This window comes from Drosophila rhopaloa, unplaced genomic scaffold (genome assembly GCF_018152115.1).
Source record: "Drosophila rhopaloa isolate 14029-0021.01 unplaced genomic scaffold, ASM1815211v1 contig_153, whole genome shotgun sequence".
Lineage (NCBI taxonomy): Eukaryota > Metazoa > Arthropoda > Insecta > Diptera > Drosophilidae > Drosophila > Drosophila rhopaloa.
In genome coordinates, this window is record NW_025335032.1 from 705365 (window position 1) to 722124 (window position 16760).

The 16760-nt window shown below is 40.6% G+C and overlaps 1 protein-coding gene across 1 annotated transcript; it reads right to left on the minus strand.

Moving 5' to 3' along the window:
• On the minus strand, nucleotides 1–782 carry LOC123037187 (pistil-specific extensin-like protein). Its single transcript, XM_044456809.1, has 2 exons — nucleotides 555–782; nucleotides 1–459 (listed from the first exon to the last, which is right to left on the minus strand). The coding sequence occupies exons 1-2, from the start codon at nucleotides 780–782 to the stop codon at nucleotides 1–3; spliced, it is 687 nt and encodes a 228-aa protein (XP_044312744.1).
• Between the last annotated feature and the right edge of the window lie 15978 nt (nucleotides 783–16760).

The following is a 16760-nucleotide window of genomic DNA, read 5'->3' on the forward strand; positions in this document are numbered from 1 at the left end:
TTATCGATTGTGGGCTCCAGTGTTGCCATCGTCGTTGTCTTTTTGTTGTCTAAAGTTGCCTTTTGAATATAGCAATAACCAATTGTGCAACCCATCGATCGCAACTATCGATCGACCGCCTGACTCGGCGCCCCCGTCCCTATTTTCTATGTCCGGCAACTCCCTTACTCCCAAAGCCGTGCAGCTGGCTCTCCCGGTGACGGCCACACCCAGGGCCCCTTCTCCAAGACCTCCGGCTCTCCGTTTTGCTGGCCGCGGTGATGGGGTTGGCACCCATTGCGGCGGTGGAGGCGGTGGCGTCTCTGGTCCGTGACGACGTGCCTGGGATGGCTGTGGCGGTGTTGCTGCCTGTGGCGGCGACGGTGGTGGCGGTGGCGGTGTTTCTGCCTGCGGGGGCGAAGGCGGTGGCGGTGGTGCTTCCTGCAGCGGCAATGGTGGTGGCGGTGCCTGCGGCGGCGGCTGCTCCAGAGGGCCCGGCTGTGCTTATATTGCCGCCTCTTCGGCCTTTGCCTCATCCAGCCGCTTCTGCCACTCTCTGGCTGCGGCGCACTCACCGTCTCCGTCCCGGTGTCCTCCTTGTCTTCTTCCTCCTCTGACGAGGACAGGTCGATGACCGGCACCTCGGTCTCCTGCCCTGCCGGCCGGACGCCGGCCTCATCTTCCGACTCCAGCTCCACGTCGGAGATCCTTCCTTCGTCCTCCGTCTCCGGGTTCGGTGACGGGACCGCGACACTAGGGGGGACGCCAGCAGCTGGAGTGCGGAACCTGAGTCCCGCCTCCATCTCGCCGCTGGCTGTTGCCCAGTGCTGCCTCCCCGCCCCTCTCCACTCACGGACTTACTGCTGCTGCTGCTCGTTGCTTGCATGTTGGCGACCTGATTTAAATAGGCCCGTCTTGTGGCGCTCGCGCGCTGAGGAAACCTCGGTTTCCGATGGTTCCTGGTTCCGTTGTCCGCGGCGGCCTTTGGACTCTCCCTTGCTACGGGTCTCCAACGGGTCCTCTCTTTGGTGTGCGTTACCCGGTAACGGTATCCGCATCCTATGACCCTCCCTCTCCCGCTCTCGCGCTCCTAACGCATCTGTGTGCGTTCGATACTGTGTATCGTCCTCTCCCTCTCTTTGGATTTACAGTGTGCCCCAGCTAAGTCCGACTTTGATCCTCGGTTCTGGCCACCAATGCATTGTGGTTTTAATTGGCTAATGTGGGCGGTTTTTTCTTTGCCAGTATTTTCATGCAGCAAATTGCATATCACCGGCGAACTAAAATTTATTATCTTTAACGGCCCATCGTACTTTGGTGCCAATTTTGCGGCGAATCCTTCTGCAGCCTTGGACAGATGGTGTTCCTTAGCCCAGACTGTGTCACCGATGTTCGGTTTCCATGGGCGTCTACGGAGATTGTAGTAGCGTACCTGATCCTGCTGCCTTTCCCATATTTCGCCTCACCAGCTCAAAGATTTCTTTCAGCTTCTGTGCGTTCTCGGCCGGAGTTTGAGTTTGCCTTCCTGTGCCGATTGTCCCTTCGTAGTACGGTGCGTTGGGTAACCTGGGCTCTCTTCCTTGCGAAATAAAAGCGGGCGAATATCCCGTGGATTCAGCAACGCTCGTATTCACGGCCAACTGCAATTTCGGCCACTTTTCGTCCAAAGACCTCTGGTCTGCTACGGTGAACTGGGCGATCATCGTTTTTACCGTCCTATTGGCTCTCTCCGTCGGGTTTTCTTGGGGCGTATATGGGGCCATGAACTGGTGTCGGACGCCTAATTTTTTAAACGCCCTGCTGGTGAATTGAACGCCATTGTCTGTGATCAGCACCTCTTGCGAGGACCCGCTCACGGATCGCCTTTTTCAGAGTTTCCGTCGTTGCCCTGCGCATTGGCACCATTTCTGTCCACTTGGAGAACCTATCTACCAGCACTAGTAGCATAGAATTCCCGTGTTTGGAGCGGGGCAGTGGTCCGACGAAATCTGCGCATACAGTGGCCCACGGCTCTTTCGGTACTTGGGTCAGCATTTTTCCGGCCGCCTGTAGTTGGCTTGGCTTATACCGTAGGCAGCTCTCGCAGTTTTGCACATATTTCCTTATGTCGCGGTGCCTTCCCGGCCAATGGTATCTTGCTGCGACTCTGGCAATTGTCTTCCGACTGCCCATGTGGCCAGCTGTCGGTGAGTTGTGGTTCCCCGACATTACCCGTCGCCTAGACCCCGTAGGCACGCGCAGCTTCCATGGTGTGACATCCTCGTTGCCCGCTCTGTGCGGTATGTGTCTATATAGCTGGTCGGCTTCCGTCATGTAGCCTGGATATTTTTGTGGATTTTGGGCCATCTTGCTCCGCATATCCCTTATCCAGTTACACTCGCCGGTTTCCTTATGCTGTTCATGTGTTTTTGCCCGTCGACACGTTTCTGGCAGTGCGTCTGCTACTATATTCAGCTGGCCCTTTTTGTACGCGATCTCAAAGTCATATTGTTGCAGTTCCAGCGCCCATCGTGCGATTCTTCCGGTTGGGCTCTCAATGCTATTCAACCACTTCAGTGCCATGTGAGCCGTGATCACTTTGAAGTGGTAGCCCTCCAAGTATGGCCTTAACTTGCGTATGGCCCACACAATTGCCAGGCATTCCTTCTCAGTCGCTGAGAAATTTCTTTCCGATCCATTCAGGGACCTAATGAAATACGAGATCACCCTCTCGCCTTGGTCGGAATTCTGTGTGAGAATAGCACCGAGCCCATAATCGCTGGCGTCGGTCTGCAGCACAAACGTCTTTGTAAAATCTGGGCATGCTAAGATTGGGCCTGCGATTAGCCTGGCCTTGACAGCTTCAAAAGCCTGTTGATGGTCCTCTGCCCACTCCCATTTTGTGGTTTTTCGGAGCAGGCTATTCAATGGATGCACCAACGTTGCAAAATATGGCACAAAACGCCTGTACCACGACGCAACTCCCAAGTATTGTCGCAACTCCTTAACGTTGGCCGGGGGTTTTATTAAGGCAATTTGCCGATACCTTTTCTGGGTCTGTTCCGATGCCTTGGTCTGTTATGCGATGCCCCAAGTATTGCAGTTCCTTTCCTTCCGCATTTACTTTCAGGTTGGCAGCCCGCAGTCTCCTAAAGACTTCCTTCAGGATTTCCATATGCTCTTCTAGCGTTCGTCCGATGACAATAATGTCGTCCTGATACGCAAAAGCGTGCAGCATCATTTCTGGTCCAATGACCTGATCCAATGCCCGCTGGAATGTTGCCGACGCGGAGTGTAGGCCAAATGGCATCACCTTCCATTGGAACAGGCCCTTCCCTGGTACAGTAAACGCCGTGTACTGCCTGCTGTCTGCCTCCAAGGGGATCTGCCAGTAACCGTCCTTTAAGTCGAGACTGCTGATGTACTTCGCCTCCGGCAGCTGATCCAGGATGTAATTTATCATCGGCATTGGGTATGCGTCCTTTACGGACCTCGCGTTTATTTGCCGGAAATCAACACACAGCCTCCACTTTCCAGTCTTCTTCCTCACCATGACTATTGGTGAGCTGTAGGGACTCCTAGACGGCTCAATACATCCTTTTTCCAGCAGCTCGTCTACCTTGGCATTTATCTGACCCTGCATTTTTGGATTTTTAGGGTAGTACCGCTGTTTGACTGGTTGGTCGTCCTTCATGGTGATCCTATGTACAGCCACGTTGGATGTTCCCTTTATGCCTTCCAGTTCGTCCAACTCGGCTTTTAGAAATCCCTCCACAACCTTTTCCGCAAATCTTTTGGGTGTTTCAACTATTGCTATTGACAGTTTCTCCTCCAGCCATCCTCCTCGTCTATCCTTTGTTGGTATCGACGCGCTGTGTCCTGCGCTCTCGACTTCGGCCCCGATTCTGGTGAGGAAATTCCATCCCAACACCAGGGCGTCGATCAGTCCAGGTAAAATCAGCAGCTCCATTGAAATTGTTTTCGTGCCCAGTCCAATTTTGGTCTCCAGCTGTTATTTCCCCGCAGCGACCGCCTGTCATCCGTACTTGCCTTCTCGTTGGTCCGAACCTTCCTGCCGCCTGCAGCCTGTCCGCCAGCTCTTCGCTGATGAAGCTCGCCGTGGCGCCGGTATCCACCGTGGCCTTAATAGTACTTTCACCTATGAGCACCGTGGCGGACAGTTCCATTTCTTCCGCCTGCAGGTCGCCCATTAATTTCGAGAGGCAGCACCTTGCGATCCCTGGCCGCCCCTCGGAGGCTGGGGTCGCTGGGCGTTTCCCGACCCGGAACAGCACTGAACCGTCCGAACTCCTATTTTTCCGCATCGCCAGCAGAACGTAAGCCGTTGGTTTCGGCATTCCTTCGCCCAGTGGTCTGGATTGTTTGCTGGTTCGTGGCCGCGCGGCGTATTTCGTTGTGCGTCCGGGTCCTCCTGGCACCGCCTGCACACCGCACCCTGGTCTGTTCTTGGCCTTGGTACTGGGTGGCTCTGGCCTTGCTGCTTACGGGGATTGTTTTCCAGCTCGAATTTCTCCCGCTGCAGGTCGAGCTCCTCAAACTCGTCTGCCAGCGCCATCAAGGTATCCAAATTTCGACATTCTTATGGGCGGACGAACATTCGGAGTGCCGGCGTGCTGTTCTCTTTTATCCTCTCCAGCGTTTCTTTGGTCGACATATTCAGTGGCCGCAATGTATCCTCGGGGAAGAAAGTAATTTTGGAAGCTGTATATAAAGTCTCCCCAGGTCTCCCAGTGCCGATTGTTGGCGATGAACCACTTCAAGGCTCTGCCTTGAAGCAGCTCCGGCATTGCTCGTGGGATCTGGTTTATGTCGAGACCGTAAGTCACGACTGACCACTCTACTTGCTCCAAAAATTCCAGGGGCTTGTCGTTTCCGTCGTAGCGGAAATTCCACTCCCGGACCTGCTTGGCCACCTTCCCGCAGTCCTGCGTGTGCGTCCGCTTTATCGCCTGACACCGCGCAAGGACTCCTTAAGTTTGATTTTACCACGACCTAGCATCGTTGTAGCCTCAGCCTTGTAGACTTGTCGTCGTTCGGCGTCTCGACTTTGCGATCTTGATCCTTGGGCACTTCGGTTTCGATTTGTACTTATTCCGCGTCACGCACTCGCTCTGATTCTCGCACTCGTACTCTCCCGAGCTGCGCCTGCGCCGTCCTTTTATAGGCGCTGTAGATGCCGTTATTTCCCTCGGGTCCAAGGTCCACTGAGGTACCTTTAATTTACGGTGTGTCCTCTTTAGGCGGGTCCGAAGTCCGCCCATTTACCGTATGACCTCGTTGCCCTTGCCGGGCGCGGGTCCAAGGTCCATCGAGGTACCGTTTATTCACGGTGTGTCCTCTTTAGGCGGGTCCGAAGTCCGCCAATTCACCGTATGACCTCGTTGCCCTTCCCATATGAGGGTCCAAGGTCCGAATGTTTCCCGTTTGACCTGGATGCCCTTCATTTCTCCGGCTTTCTCGCCTCCTCCGCTGTTGCTAGGCTATCCCTGCATCGGGATTTGTGGGGAGTTTAAGACTCCTCACAGTAGTTTAGAAGTTTTAGTTTTAAGTTTAATCTTATAAAGAGCAGACCTATCTCTCTCAGTTCGTGTTTACACTATTTTGATCAATAAAGAAATTTATATTTTTTTCTAAGTGTTAAATCCCGAATTTGTTATTGGCGCAGCCGGTAGGCTATAACTTTTTATACGGTTATATCCTTAAAGAACCCAAACATCGTTCGTCACTGTGCAATTTTAAGCCAGCTATCGCAGTGTCGGTTTGTGTCGCTATTATACGAACGGAAACCTCAATTTTTGCAACACGCTATCGAAGCTTATGCTGCGAGGCTTTTTAACAACAAAAAATAAGTCTTAACCTGTGTGACTGTCGAGTAACTAAAAATAAAATTTGCAAAAAGGAGGATAGATTTCATCCTGGACCTGTGCAACACAACATATATACGCCAGGCGAGCGTATTCTTCAGTGCGACAGAAATGCAGCTTGACGGAGATGCCCAGAGGATATCTCAACTATCAACAGCCAGATGGTGGAGGGACTTAAGGAACGCTCTCATCAATGAGTACAAAACCCAGACGCCCTGCGAAGAACTACTTAGACGTCTGTATAAAACCCCTTTTCCGGGTGTATACGAAAGTTCGTTGAGGACATTGAGTCCAAATCTTTTATTATATTAAATAAATTAGCTTTAGAAAATAACGCTCCAAATACAATTTTATATACAAATGCTCTTAATAATACAGTTAAAGATGTAATTATGAAAAAATTTGAATGACAAAATGGGGCTAATATAACTGGTCCAACCAGACTATAATAAACCATTTACATTAACCACAGATTCTTCAGACGTAGCTATTGGTGCGGTATTATCTTAAGAAGGTAAACCAATAACATTTATTTCAAAAACCCTGTCAAAAACTGAACAAGTCTATGCAACTAACGAAAAAGAACTTTTGGCTATTGTGTGGGCTCTGAAAAATTTGAGAAATTACCTATATGGCGTGATTGGAAGTGAAATTCAAACCGATCATCAACCATTATCTTCTGCAATCTCGGATATAAATCAAAATATAGAAATGAAACGCTGGTATTCATTTATAGAAAGTTTCACTCCAAAGGTCGTATATAAACCAGGTGCAAATAACGTAGTTGCCGACGCATTATCACGAATACAGATTAACAATTTGTCCGATAGAGATCAGTCGGAACCATCCGAGTCTGATCAAAATACTTTGCACTCAACAGAAAGTAGTTTCGAAAATGTAATTGAAAAAACAAAAAAACCCCTAAGCCAGTTTATGATTCAATTATTAATAGCAAAGGCTAGGTTCACAGTCGTTGAATCTGTTAACGTATTTAATAATACCAGACATATAATCGAGTATGACACTCCGGAAAATTTGGTTTCAATTCTAAGAGAATATTTACAATCAAATATCACCGTCGGTATACATTGCACACTTGAAGATTTTTATATAATTCAAAAACCTTTAAAAGAAAACTTCGTTAATAAATTCTTTTACACAAGGACATTCCTTCAAGATGTAGAAAACAATGAAGACAAGGCTATCATAATAGAAGAAACACACAGTAGAGCTCACCGAGGACTGAATGAAAACTACAAACAAATCTGTAGATTGGCCCAAGTTATTTTTAAACTTAAAATAATATATTAAAAACTGTAATAAATGCAATGAAAACAAATAAAACAGACACCCAATTAAAATTCTGATTGGTGAAGCCATCTAAAGAGGGCGAAAATTTACATATTGATATATATTATGCGCAAGGTCTCAGTTATAAAACTTGTATTGACGCCTATTCAAAATTTCTAGTAGTTAAAGAAATCCAAAATAAATTAAATATTGAAAATAAAGTAATGGTAATAAAAATAAGCCAAGGTAATAATGACCGATAATAAACCGAGCTTTACTTCTGCTCAATTTAAATCTTTTGCACAAAGAAGCGGTTTAACTTTACATAACGCAGACCCGAGACACAGTACCTCAAACGGTCAAGTCGAAAAGGTACATTCGACATTAACAGAATTAGCCCGCTGCGTTAAAGAGCAATTTAATTTAACCGATTATACCGAAATTGTAATACAAGCCGCGCAAGAATCTAATAAAACTATTCATTTAACAACCAACCAAAAACCCATTGACATACTTTATAATAAAATCGAGCACGATACTGTTAGAGGGGCATAACAAAGACAGAAAGGAGAAGGACTATCTCTTAGGGGAAGTCATTTTTGAAAAGAAGCATGGGGAAAGAAACAAGCTTAATTCTCGATAGAAGAGACAAGTAGTTAAGGAAAATCTACCTAATAGGGTTATCATAAAAAAAAGAAACCTTACTATTCATAAAGACAACATCAAATTTTAAACCAGGGCTGTGAACCCATATTATTTTGGCATGGGTTCGGTTCGGGGTTCAAACCTAATCGACAGATAATGTTCCGGTTTGCGAACCGGTTCATTGATGAGCCGGAGCAGGGTTCAGGTTCGAACCAGGGTTCAAATAAATATTTTTTTTTTTAATGAAATAATAAAGTCAACATTTATTTCCATGTATTTTCCTTCAAATATTTACCATAACATTAAGACTTATAAGTAAAGTTACAAGATTTATGATTTATAAAGTGTTCATCAGTTGAGGTTAACTAACATAATATCTTCCAAAATATCTTCATCAATGCTACCCCTGAGATCAGATAAAACAAATTTCAAAGTGGAAAACGCCCTTTCTACTGATACCTGTGTAGCAGGTACGGCATGAACAACATAAGCTAGTTTTCTTAAGTTTTCACATCGATAGACGTCCCAAAACTTCAAAATACTATCGTCTTTCATTCTAATTCTTTCTATGCCATCGAAAGAATTAATAAAATCACAAGCTGTTTTCCTGCCTTTAATATTATAGTTAGTATCATATTGAGATAATAAATTTTCATTTTCATCATCTATTGAACATGCAGAGGCCGCAGAGGCATTGAAAACGGCATCATCACCCAAGGCAAGTTGCCTTTGATATATTTCACGTAGGTGTGCCTTAGCGTCATTTTTTTGCTCTCTTAATAATACTACTTGATATCTAGGGTCAAGAAAAACGGATGATATTATAGGAACTGAATTCAATATGTGTGATCGCTTTTCTAAGCATTTTGACAATGCTACACTATATTTAGAGGACGATTTTAATGTCTTAAAGCGAAGAGAAAACCACTGGAAATAGAAGTCACTTGGCAACAAATTCAGTTTCTGAAGCTTTAAAGAGAACTCATAAAGAGGTTTCAGCAAATCACACAAATTTTTCACTGCGTCCCATTCGGTGTTTTTTAAACGAAGTTCTTTTATGTCATTTGAGCTTTTTAGACAAAATTCTTTTAATGTAAGAACTCGGTCGCACATTAAATACGTGGAATTCCACCGCGTGGCGCAGTCTAATATCGGCTTGTTTAAATTTTCTAAATGAAGCAGATTTAGAATGGTTGGAGTTCTTAGTTTTTTACATAAAGTGCGTATTTTAGATAAATCAATCTTGATTTCTTTTAAAAAATCAGAAACAACTAAATTTAAAGTGTGCGCTGCGCAACGCACTGTGGTGATTGAGTCCTGAGGTAAATCCACTTGAATTTGATCTATTTCAATTTCTGTAAAAATGCATTCGCATTCGGAGTGCTCTGCATCGAGGTCAACCCTACATAATTGGTTTAGTTTATTTCCCGCCAAAACCATATTGGCACCATTGTCCACCGTCAGCGTATATATTTGTCGGAGCGAAACTTCAAAAGACTCCAGCACTTTTTGGATAATCGTGGTTAAGTTTACGCTTGTATGCTGCACGTGTATTTCTTTCATAGCTAATGTGTAACACCTTACTTCCGAACCATTATGAAGCTGAGCGTTTATTCCGATGATAGCACGATCCAAACGGCTTACACAATCCACTTTTATAGATATAAGTCTAAAAAAATATATAAAACAAAATGTAATATCACCAAGTAACAGGGGTTCTGTTGGACTAACCGATTTTGTAGAACATTTTTAATGTGTAAGCGAATGCTACTAGCTTTTTCCTGAATTAAGTTCCGTATGTTAAAGCGATTGATTTTCAATGGAGGGCTAAAAGCGTCACACATGGGCTTTAGAATTTTTAAAAACCAGAATCTTCAACTATTTTTAATGGACGCCCATTTTTAGTGACTAGTTCCAGGCAAGCATCTAAAATGTCAGCTTTGGTGATTGTCACTTTGACATACGCTGTTTCCAAGAATTGCTTTATAGGTGGCTGGTCAGCTGCTACTTGCTTCTTATTTGTTTCAATTTTCTGTACCAACTCCTTGTGCTTCCTTTCAATATGCCGTTTTAAATTTGAGGCATGTTTGCCTGTCATTTCGAAATCGCAAAGTTTACACTTATTTTTATTATTGTCTTCATTATAAATGAAGAAGTCGTGAACTTTTTGGTTTTCCATTGCTGCTGGTAAAAGAGCCATTTCGAAGAATTGGAACTCCCAACTAGAGCTGGAAATAACATCGGCGATGTAACGATACATCGATGTTTTCCAAAACTTGGGAAACATCGATGTTTACAAACATCGATGTTTCCTCTTTACCCATCAGTGTTTGGCAGGAAAGAATCTTGGTAATCTTAACACATTTTTGATTAATTAAATATAAAAAACTAAAATATACGTTAAAATTAGTATAGAATTCGATGTATCGATATATCGATGTTTTTTTCTGAAACCCATCGAAACATAGATGTTATTAAGAATGCATCATATGAATAATTTTGGAGAATATAATTTACAGAGTATTCTGCAAGGGTATATCAACTTCGGCTCCGCCCGAAGTTAGCTTTCCTTTCTTGTTTTTTTGTTACATTCACATAATTAAATATGTTTTTTTAACATTCCGCATAGAAAATCGTCTTACTGGAAATACTCTATTATTAGTATACTACCATGAATTTAATCATGTAATTTTAATGTGGGCATACTGCGAAAAGTTTTGGAGGATGATAATTATATATTATTAGATTGATTGAGTTAGATGCAGGCATTGCATAGACAATATATTTGAGCATTTTTATTTCCCTTAGTAAATAAACTCTATGTTAATATGATCAGAAAATCCCCCACAATGTTGAATAGAAAAACACACAAAATCAATTTTTTTTGAACCTAACCGAATATCAAAAAAAAAAGTTCCGGTTCGGCTCCGGTTCAATTATAAAAAACTTCGGCGCTCCGGTTTACGGTTCGGTTCGTTTTCTAAAAAATGTGAACCACTCCGGTTCGGAGTGGTTCAGCTCCGGAGTGGTTCACAGCCCTGTTTTAAACAACATTTTTTTTAAATTACAGAAAATGAATTCAATAATATACGTATTGTTGATGATAGTCGCCACCAATTCCCAAATAATGGACTATAAGAACTATGATTCTTTTCTTTACAAGGATACTAAAGATGTCCTAACTTATGAATCTTATGCTGCCCTATTCCATATAACTAATCTAAGTCTATTTAAAAACATAATTCAACTCGAATCAACTCACTTAAATATAAGCAATCACAGTGGGAAATTTCCTATGATTTAGACATTATTAAAATTCTTACCTCGCAAATTAGACCCAATAGAGCTAAAAGGGGAATCAACGAATTAGGTACACTTTGGAAATGGATAGCAGGAACGCCAGATCATAATGATTTTATAACAGTTGGTAATAAAATTAATGATTTAATCCATAATAATAACAATCAATTTGTAATTAATTCAAAATTTTTCAAAGAAATAAAAACCTTAACTGAAAATCTTCAATCAGTATTTTCAAAACAAGAATACCCGCTTAGAAAACACCGCCTACGTTTGTTAACTTACGATCTTATGGATTTAATGGACACAATTACATTAGCAAAAATAGATGTTTTTAACACGAAAATTCTAAACACTGAAGACATCCAGGAAATTTTTACACACGAACAAAAACCTGTGGTAATTGCAGACATATTAGATATTTCTTAATTTACAAGAAAGTAAAGCGTTGCAAACTTTTGACTGATATTATAATACCCTTTGCAAGGGTATAAAAATAGCCAGACACCAAGAGTTAATTATAATATATATAGTGAAATTATTCAGTTTGAGTCGAATAAATGATCCACCCTTTGGGTTAAGACCAACGCCGAACTTTGAATTAAAAAACACAATTAAATGCGGTGCTGAGACTTTTTTAATTGAAGATAGGCTAAAGACTAAATTCTTGTGACAAAAATCTTTCTTGTGTGGCCCTTTGCTTACATAAATTTGGGAGCGAGATTGCCCGCTTGGGATATTGATTGTATTCAATAATTTGAGAGTGAGAGTGCTACTTAGGACGCGGTTACTTAGTCATTGCAATAATTGTTTATGTTATTGTAGAGCGTCATCGCCAGCTCTGGATGTGGATTGTTTACATTGAATATTCTTATTTCTTGGTATAAATTTGTGAATATGTCACTTCCCTCCCCTTAAAAGGGTTGCCTATGCTTAGGCAGGCATTTCAGTGTACAATGGTTTTGTGCGGGTTCTATTTCTTGTTGTGATTCTTGATTATTTTTTGCTTGTTTTTTAAATTTTGTATATGAAAAGGTAAGTGGGTTTAGTGTACACATTTTTGATAGGACAAGAAAAATAATAAGAACAATAATTACAATTATTATAATTACAAAAAGTGTGGTATTATTTTCTGAAATTAGTTTTAAAACGTCATTATGTTCTACCATCTTTATCTTAGTTACATTAATCGAAGAATACAATGGTGTTAAATCAAATTCTGGACATAACGAATTTTCGCTTAAAATAACATTTTCAATTTTGACTCTACATTGTTTTATTCTAATAATTTTGCTTCCATTTATTTTTATATCGCCATTTAATTCTTGACAATTTTGATCGATTGTAGTTTCATTTAAATTCCAAGTAAGTATAATATTTGGTTCAACGTATTGAATAATTTCTTTTGATAAAGTTGGTATAAAATTACAAATTGGATTCTTACGCTTATTTTTATACCCTTGCAGAGGGTATTATAATTTTGGTCAAAAGTGTGTAACGCAGTGAAGGAGACATCTCCGACCCTATAAAGTATATATATTCTTGATCAGGATCACCTCCTGAGTATAAGATATAAGCATGTTCGTCAGTCTGTCCGTCTGTCGGTTTGTACGCAAACTAGTCTCTCAGTTTTAAAGATATCGAATTGAAACTTTGCACACACCCTTCTATCCTTTGCACGCAGTATATATGTCGGAACGGCTGGGATAGGCCGACTTTATCCTATAGCTGCCATATAACTGATTGAACGGAAATGCTATCTTTGGTGTTTGTAAAGTTAGAAAGCTGGAATTTTCTATGGGTTTTATATTTGGCCAATCAATCCGACCTACCAAATGTCATAAGGATCAGCCGACTATATCCTCTAGCCGCCATATAACTGATTGATCGGAAATGCCATAACTTTGATGTTTGTTAAGTTAGGAAGTTGGGATTTTTATGAGTATTAAGAATGCATCATATGAATAATTTTGGAGAATATAATTTACTGAGTATTCTGCAAGGGTATATCAACATCGGCTCCGCCCCGAAGTTAGCTTTCCTTTCTTGTTTATGCATTCATTATTAACTTCTTTATTGTCTTGATTATAAATTTTATTCTCATCTTCAAAATATGATTGTTGATCTGAATAGTCTAACTGATACTCATTATGGTCGAGTTAAGGAATTATTTTAATGGTGTTAATGATTTTGTGGTTAATAGGGATATGTGAAATAAGTAGTAATTCGTTATTTTTGTGGAAGTTTAACGGCATTTGTTATTTTTTGTTTCTTAAATTGTGTTTTGTAGTATTGGGTTTCCCTATTTCGATTAGTTATTTTGTAATGGTCTTCGTCTATTTTTTCTACATTTTTATTAGCTTTAAATAGATTTTCTAATTTTCCCTTTTGAAGTGGACCTTTTCTGTATCTAGTGTCAATGTTAAATTCCTGTCGATCTTCATTTATTTTATCTATTTTCTTTTCTTTAATATTTTGAGTGTCTAATATTGCATGCCCAGCGTATAAGAATATTTGAGCTGGTGTTTGCCCAGTAGTGACATGTTTAATTTTATGGTTGTATGTGTAAAGGATTGTTTCTATTTTGTTTAATTTTACTTCTTCATGAATTGATTATACGTATTTTTTCATTTATTGTTTTATGAAGTCTTTCGACGTCTGCTACACCGCTTTTTGCTGTATTGAGTTATTACTCAATTCCTTCTGCTTCAAGCCAACGCTTTAGAGCCAAGCTAAAGAAACTCCGTCTCTGTGTGCTTTAAGTAATTTGGGTTTCCCTAACTGATTAAAAATGCGCATTAGTGCGTTCATGCATTTTATCCAGTCCTTAGTTTTAATTTGCTCAAGTGTAGCGAATTTAGAATAAATGTCAATGCAACTGATGTAATGTTTTCCCTCAGATGAATAAATATCTACCACAAGTTTGTCTCGACAATGTTCAGGGTTAGGTGTGATTTTAAAAGGAGTTTTGGTGATTCTATGTTCTGTCTTAGCTAAATTGCATATGTTGCGTTCATTTATTATATTCTGAATTAATAGTTGGCTATTTGGAAAGAAATGATTTTCTTTGAATAATTTGGACATTTTCTGTATACCTGGATGTACAATTTTTTCATGTGATTGAAGAATTATTTCTTTGAATTCGATGTATGAACAAACATTCTTTAATAGGTAGAGGCTGCGAATTAGGTGGTATTAATCATTTCCTTGTGTGCTCTTTGCATAATTTCAAAATCTACATCGTTCTCAATATAAATGGTAATGTTTCTATGAATAAAACAAGAGAGAACGCTAAAGTCGGGTGCCCCGACTATCAGATACCCGTTACTCAGGTAAAGGGAGTGCGAGGGAGATGGAGATAGAAACTTTGATCACGCATAACTTTTTAACGAATGGTCCGATTTGAATAATTTCTTCTACATTTCGATAGGTATTGATAAACACAATAAAACTGCATTTTTACTTTTCCGAAATATTTAAATATATCGTATATAAGCGATTGTGGGCGTTAAAGGGGGCGTGGTTTTTGAAACAAACTTGCGCTGCGTAGGAACTCCTAGAATCTGCATGCAAAATGCCAATCTTCTAGCTTTTATAGTTTCCGAGATCTCAGCGTTCATACGGACGGACAGACAGACGGACAGACGGACATGGCTATATCGACTCGGCTAGTGACCCTGATCAAGAATATATATACTTTATAGGGTCGGAAACGCTTCCTTCTAGCTGTTACATACTTTTGCACGAATACAATATACCCTTTTACTCTACGAGTAACGGGTATAATGATCAAGTAAAATTTGTCTGGCCTTTTCAAGAGTTATTTCATTATATTAAATTGTCGTAATGGAGTTACCGAATATTGTTGAATGCTCTACTTTATTTTTATCGAATATAGTTTATTGAAATAGTTTATTGGTTTTTCTGTTAAATGAATAAGGTTGCTATTGTCTTCTTCTGCACTGTGTTGAGTAACTTCACTATGATGATTTCCTTCAATTTTAATTCTTGATAATGCATCGGCAACTGAATTTTTCTTTCCTTTAAAATAATCGATTTTAAATTGGTATTCATTTAATTTGGCTCTCCATCTTTGTAACTTGGCATTCGGTTTTTTTAAGGTATGCAGCCATCTAAGAGGTTGATGGTCACTAGCAATGAGAAAATGTCGTCCTAGTAAATAATGTCGAAAAGTTTTAGTGGCTATTGCAAGTAATTCCTTTTCGATAGCATTGTAATTTAATTCGTGTTCATTAAGTGTTCTGCTAATAAAGGATATAGGATGACAATTTTGAGAAAGTGCGGCCCAAGGGCTAAATTACTGGCATCTGTAGTTAAAGTGAATTTCTTTTCAAAATCGGGCAATTGGAGAATTGGTTCTCTAATTATTAAAGCTTTAAGTTTTTTGAATCCTTCTATGTAGTCGAGATTTTGTGTATCTATCTTTGCTCCTTTTTTTAAACATTTGGTCATTGGTTTTGCTATGTCTGCGTAGTTTGGAATACATTTGCGATAATAACCTGTTAATCCAAGAAGAGCTCTGTTCTCATTTACTTTTGTTGGAATTGGATAGGAAACTATGGCTTTAACTTTAAGGGGGTTTGGTTTTATGGTAGGACTATTGTATGGTGAATTACTTTCCCTAATTAATCCCTGATTAAGCATTTCTTGCACATGGTTTTCGACTTCAATTTCGTGCGCTTGAGCAAGTGGGTATTGTTTTGAATAAATTGGGGAATTATGTGTTGTTAAATGTTAAATTGTCTTCTTCTTCATATTGAAGATTTTTGAATTTATTTAATAAAGCTTTTAACCCTAAAGTTTCCTCCTGATTCAGGTGATCTAATCGAAACAATTCGAAATCTTTTTTTTATAGGAATCAATCTGAATATTTTATTGTTTCTGTTGGCTTTTGGATATACAAATTTTGGTTTTTTACTGATTTTGAAGTAATTGATTTGTATGTTTTATCAAACATGGTAACTGTGCTATTTTTGTAATTTATAATTGATTGTGCATTTTTCAACAATTTTCTGCAAATTAGTATATCGTAATTATTAGAAAAACTGTGTACATAAAATGGTTCACTTGTTGTTTTAAAAATACACATTGGATATTTTGAATGGGAAGACAAAATATATTTTTATTAATCATATTTGTTTAGGTCAGTGATCTACTGCATCGCCGCTGTTTACTACGCTCTCTTCTCGCAACGTCCGCGCTCCAGAGTGCGAGCTCCGGGTTTCGGATCCGAACTCCTTGGACGGCCGCTGCCGATCTCCCGCTCTCTTCAGCGGAGTAAAGCGGGCAGGAGCGCGGCGTAAGGTTTAAGTAACAGTCTCATGTATGCAGCCGAAAAAAACACATTGAATTACACCACGACGCCTCCGAGTTATTAATTTCTTCTCCCTTTACGTTTGCGCCGTGGGAATTTTTTTGTGCCTTCAATTCATTTTTGTGGCAGGATCGCGTGACAACTTGTGTACATAGTGCAGTGCAATTCTGCCTCCGAGAAAAAAGAAATACGACAAAAAGTGAAATTGTGTGGTGGAAAATAAAAAGGCATAACTAATATCAGCCACTCGGTGTGAACTAATTTCGGGAGTTTCCCTGTTCGCCGAACAGTCCGCCGCTGTCGAGATATTTTTTTGTCTTGTGTTTTTTTTTTCTCTCCACTTAATT

Excerpts from the sequence above, each read along its gene's own strand:
- LOC123037187 (XM_044456809.1), bottom strand. The coding sequence starts at position 782 with ATGGAGGCGGGACTCAGGTTCCGCACTCCAGCTGCTGGCGTCCCCCCT. Across the intron at positions 460-554 it reads AGGACACCGGGACGGAGACG|CCGCCGCCGCAGGCACCGCC; the intron begins GTGAGTGCGCCG and ends CCTCTGGAGCAG.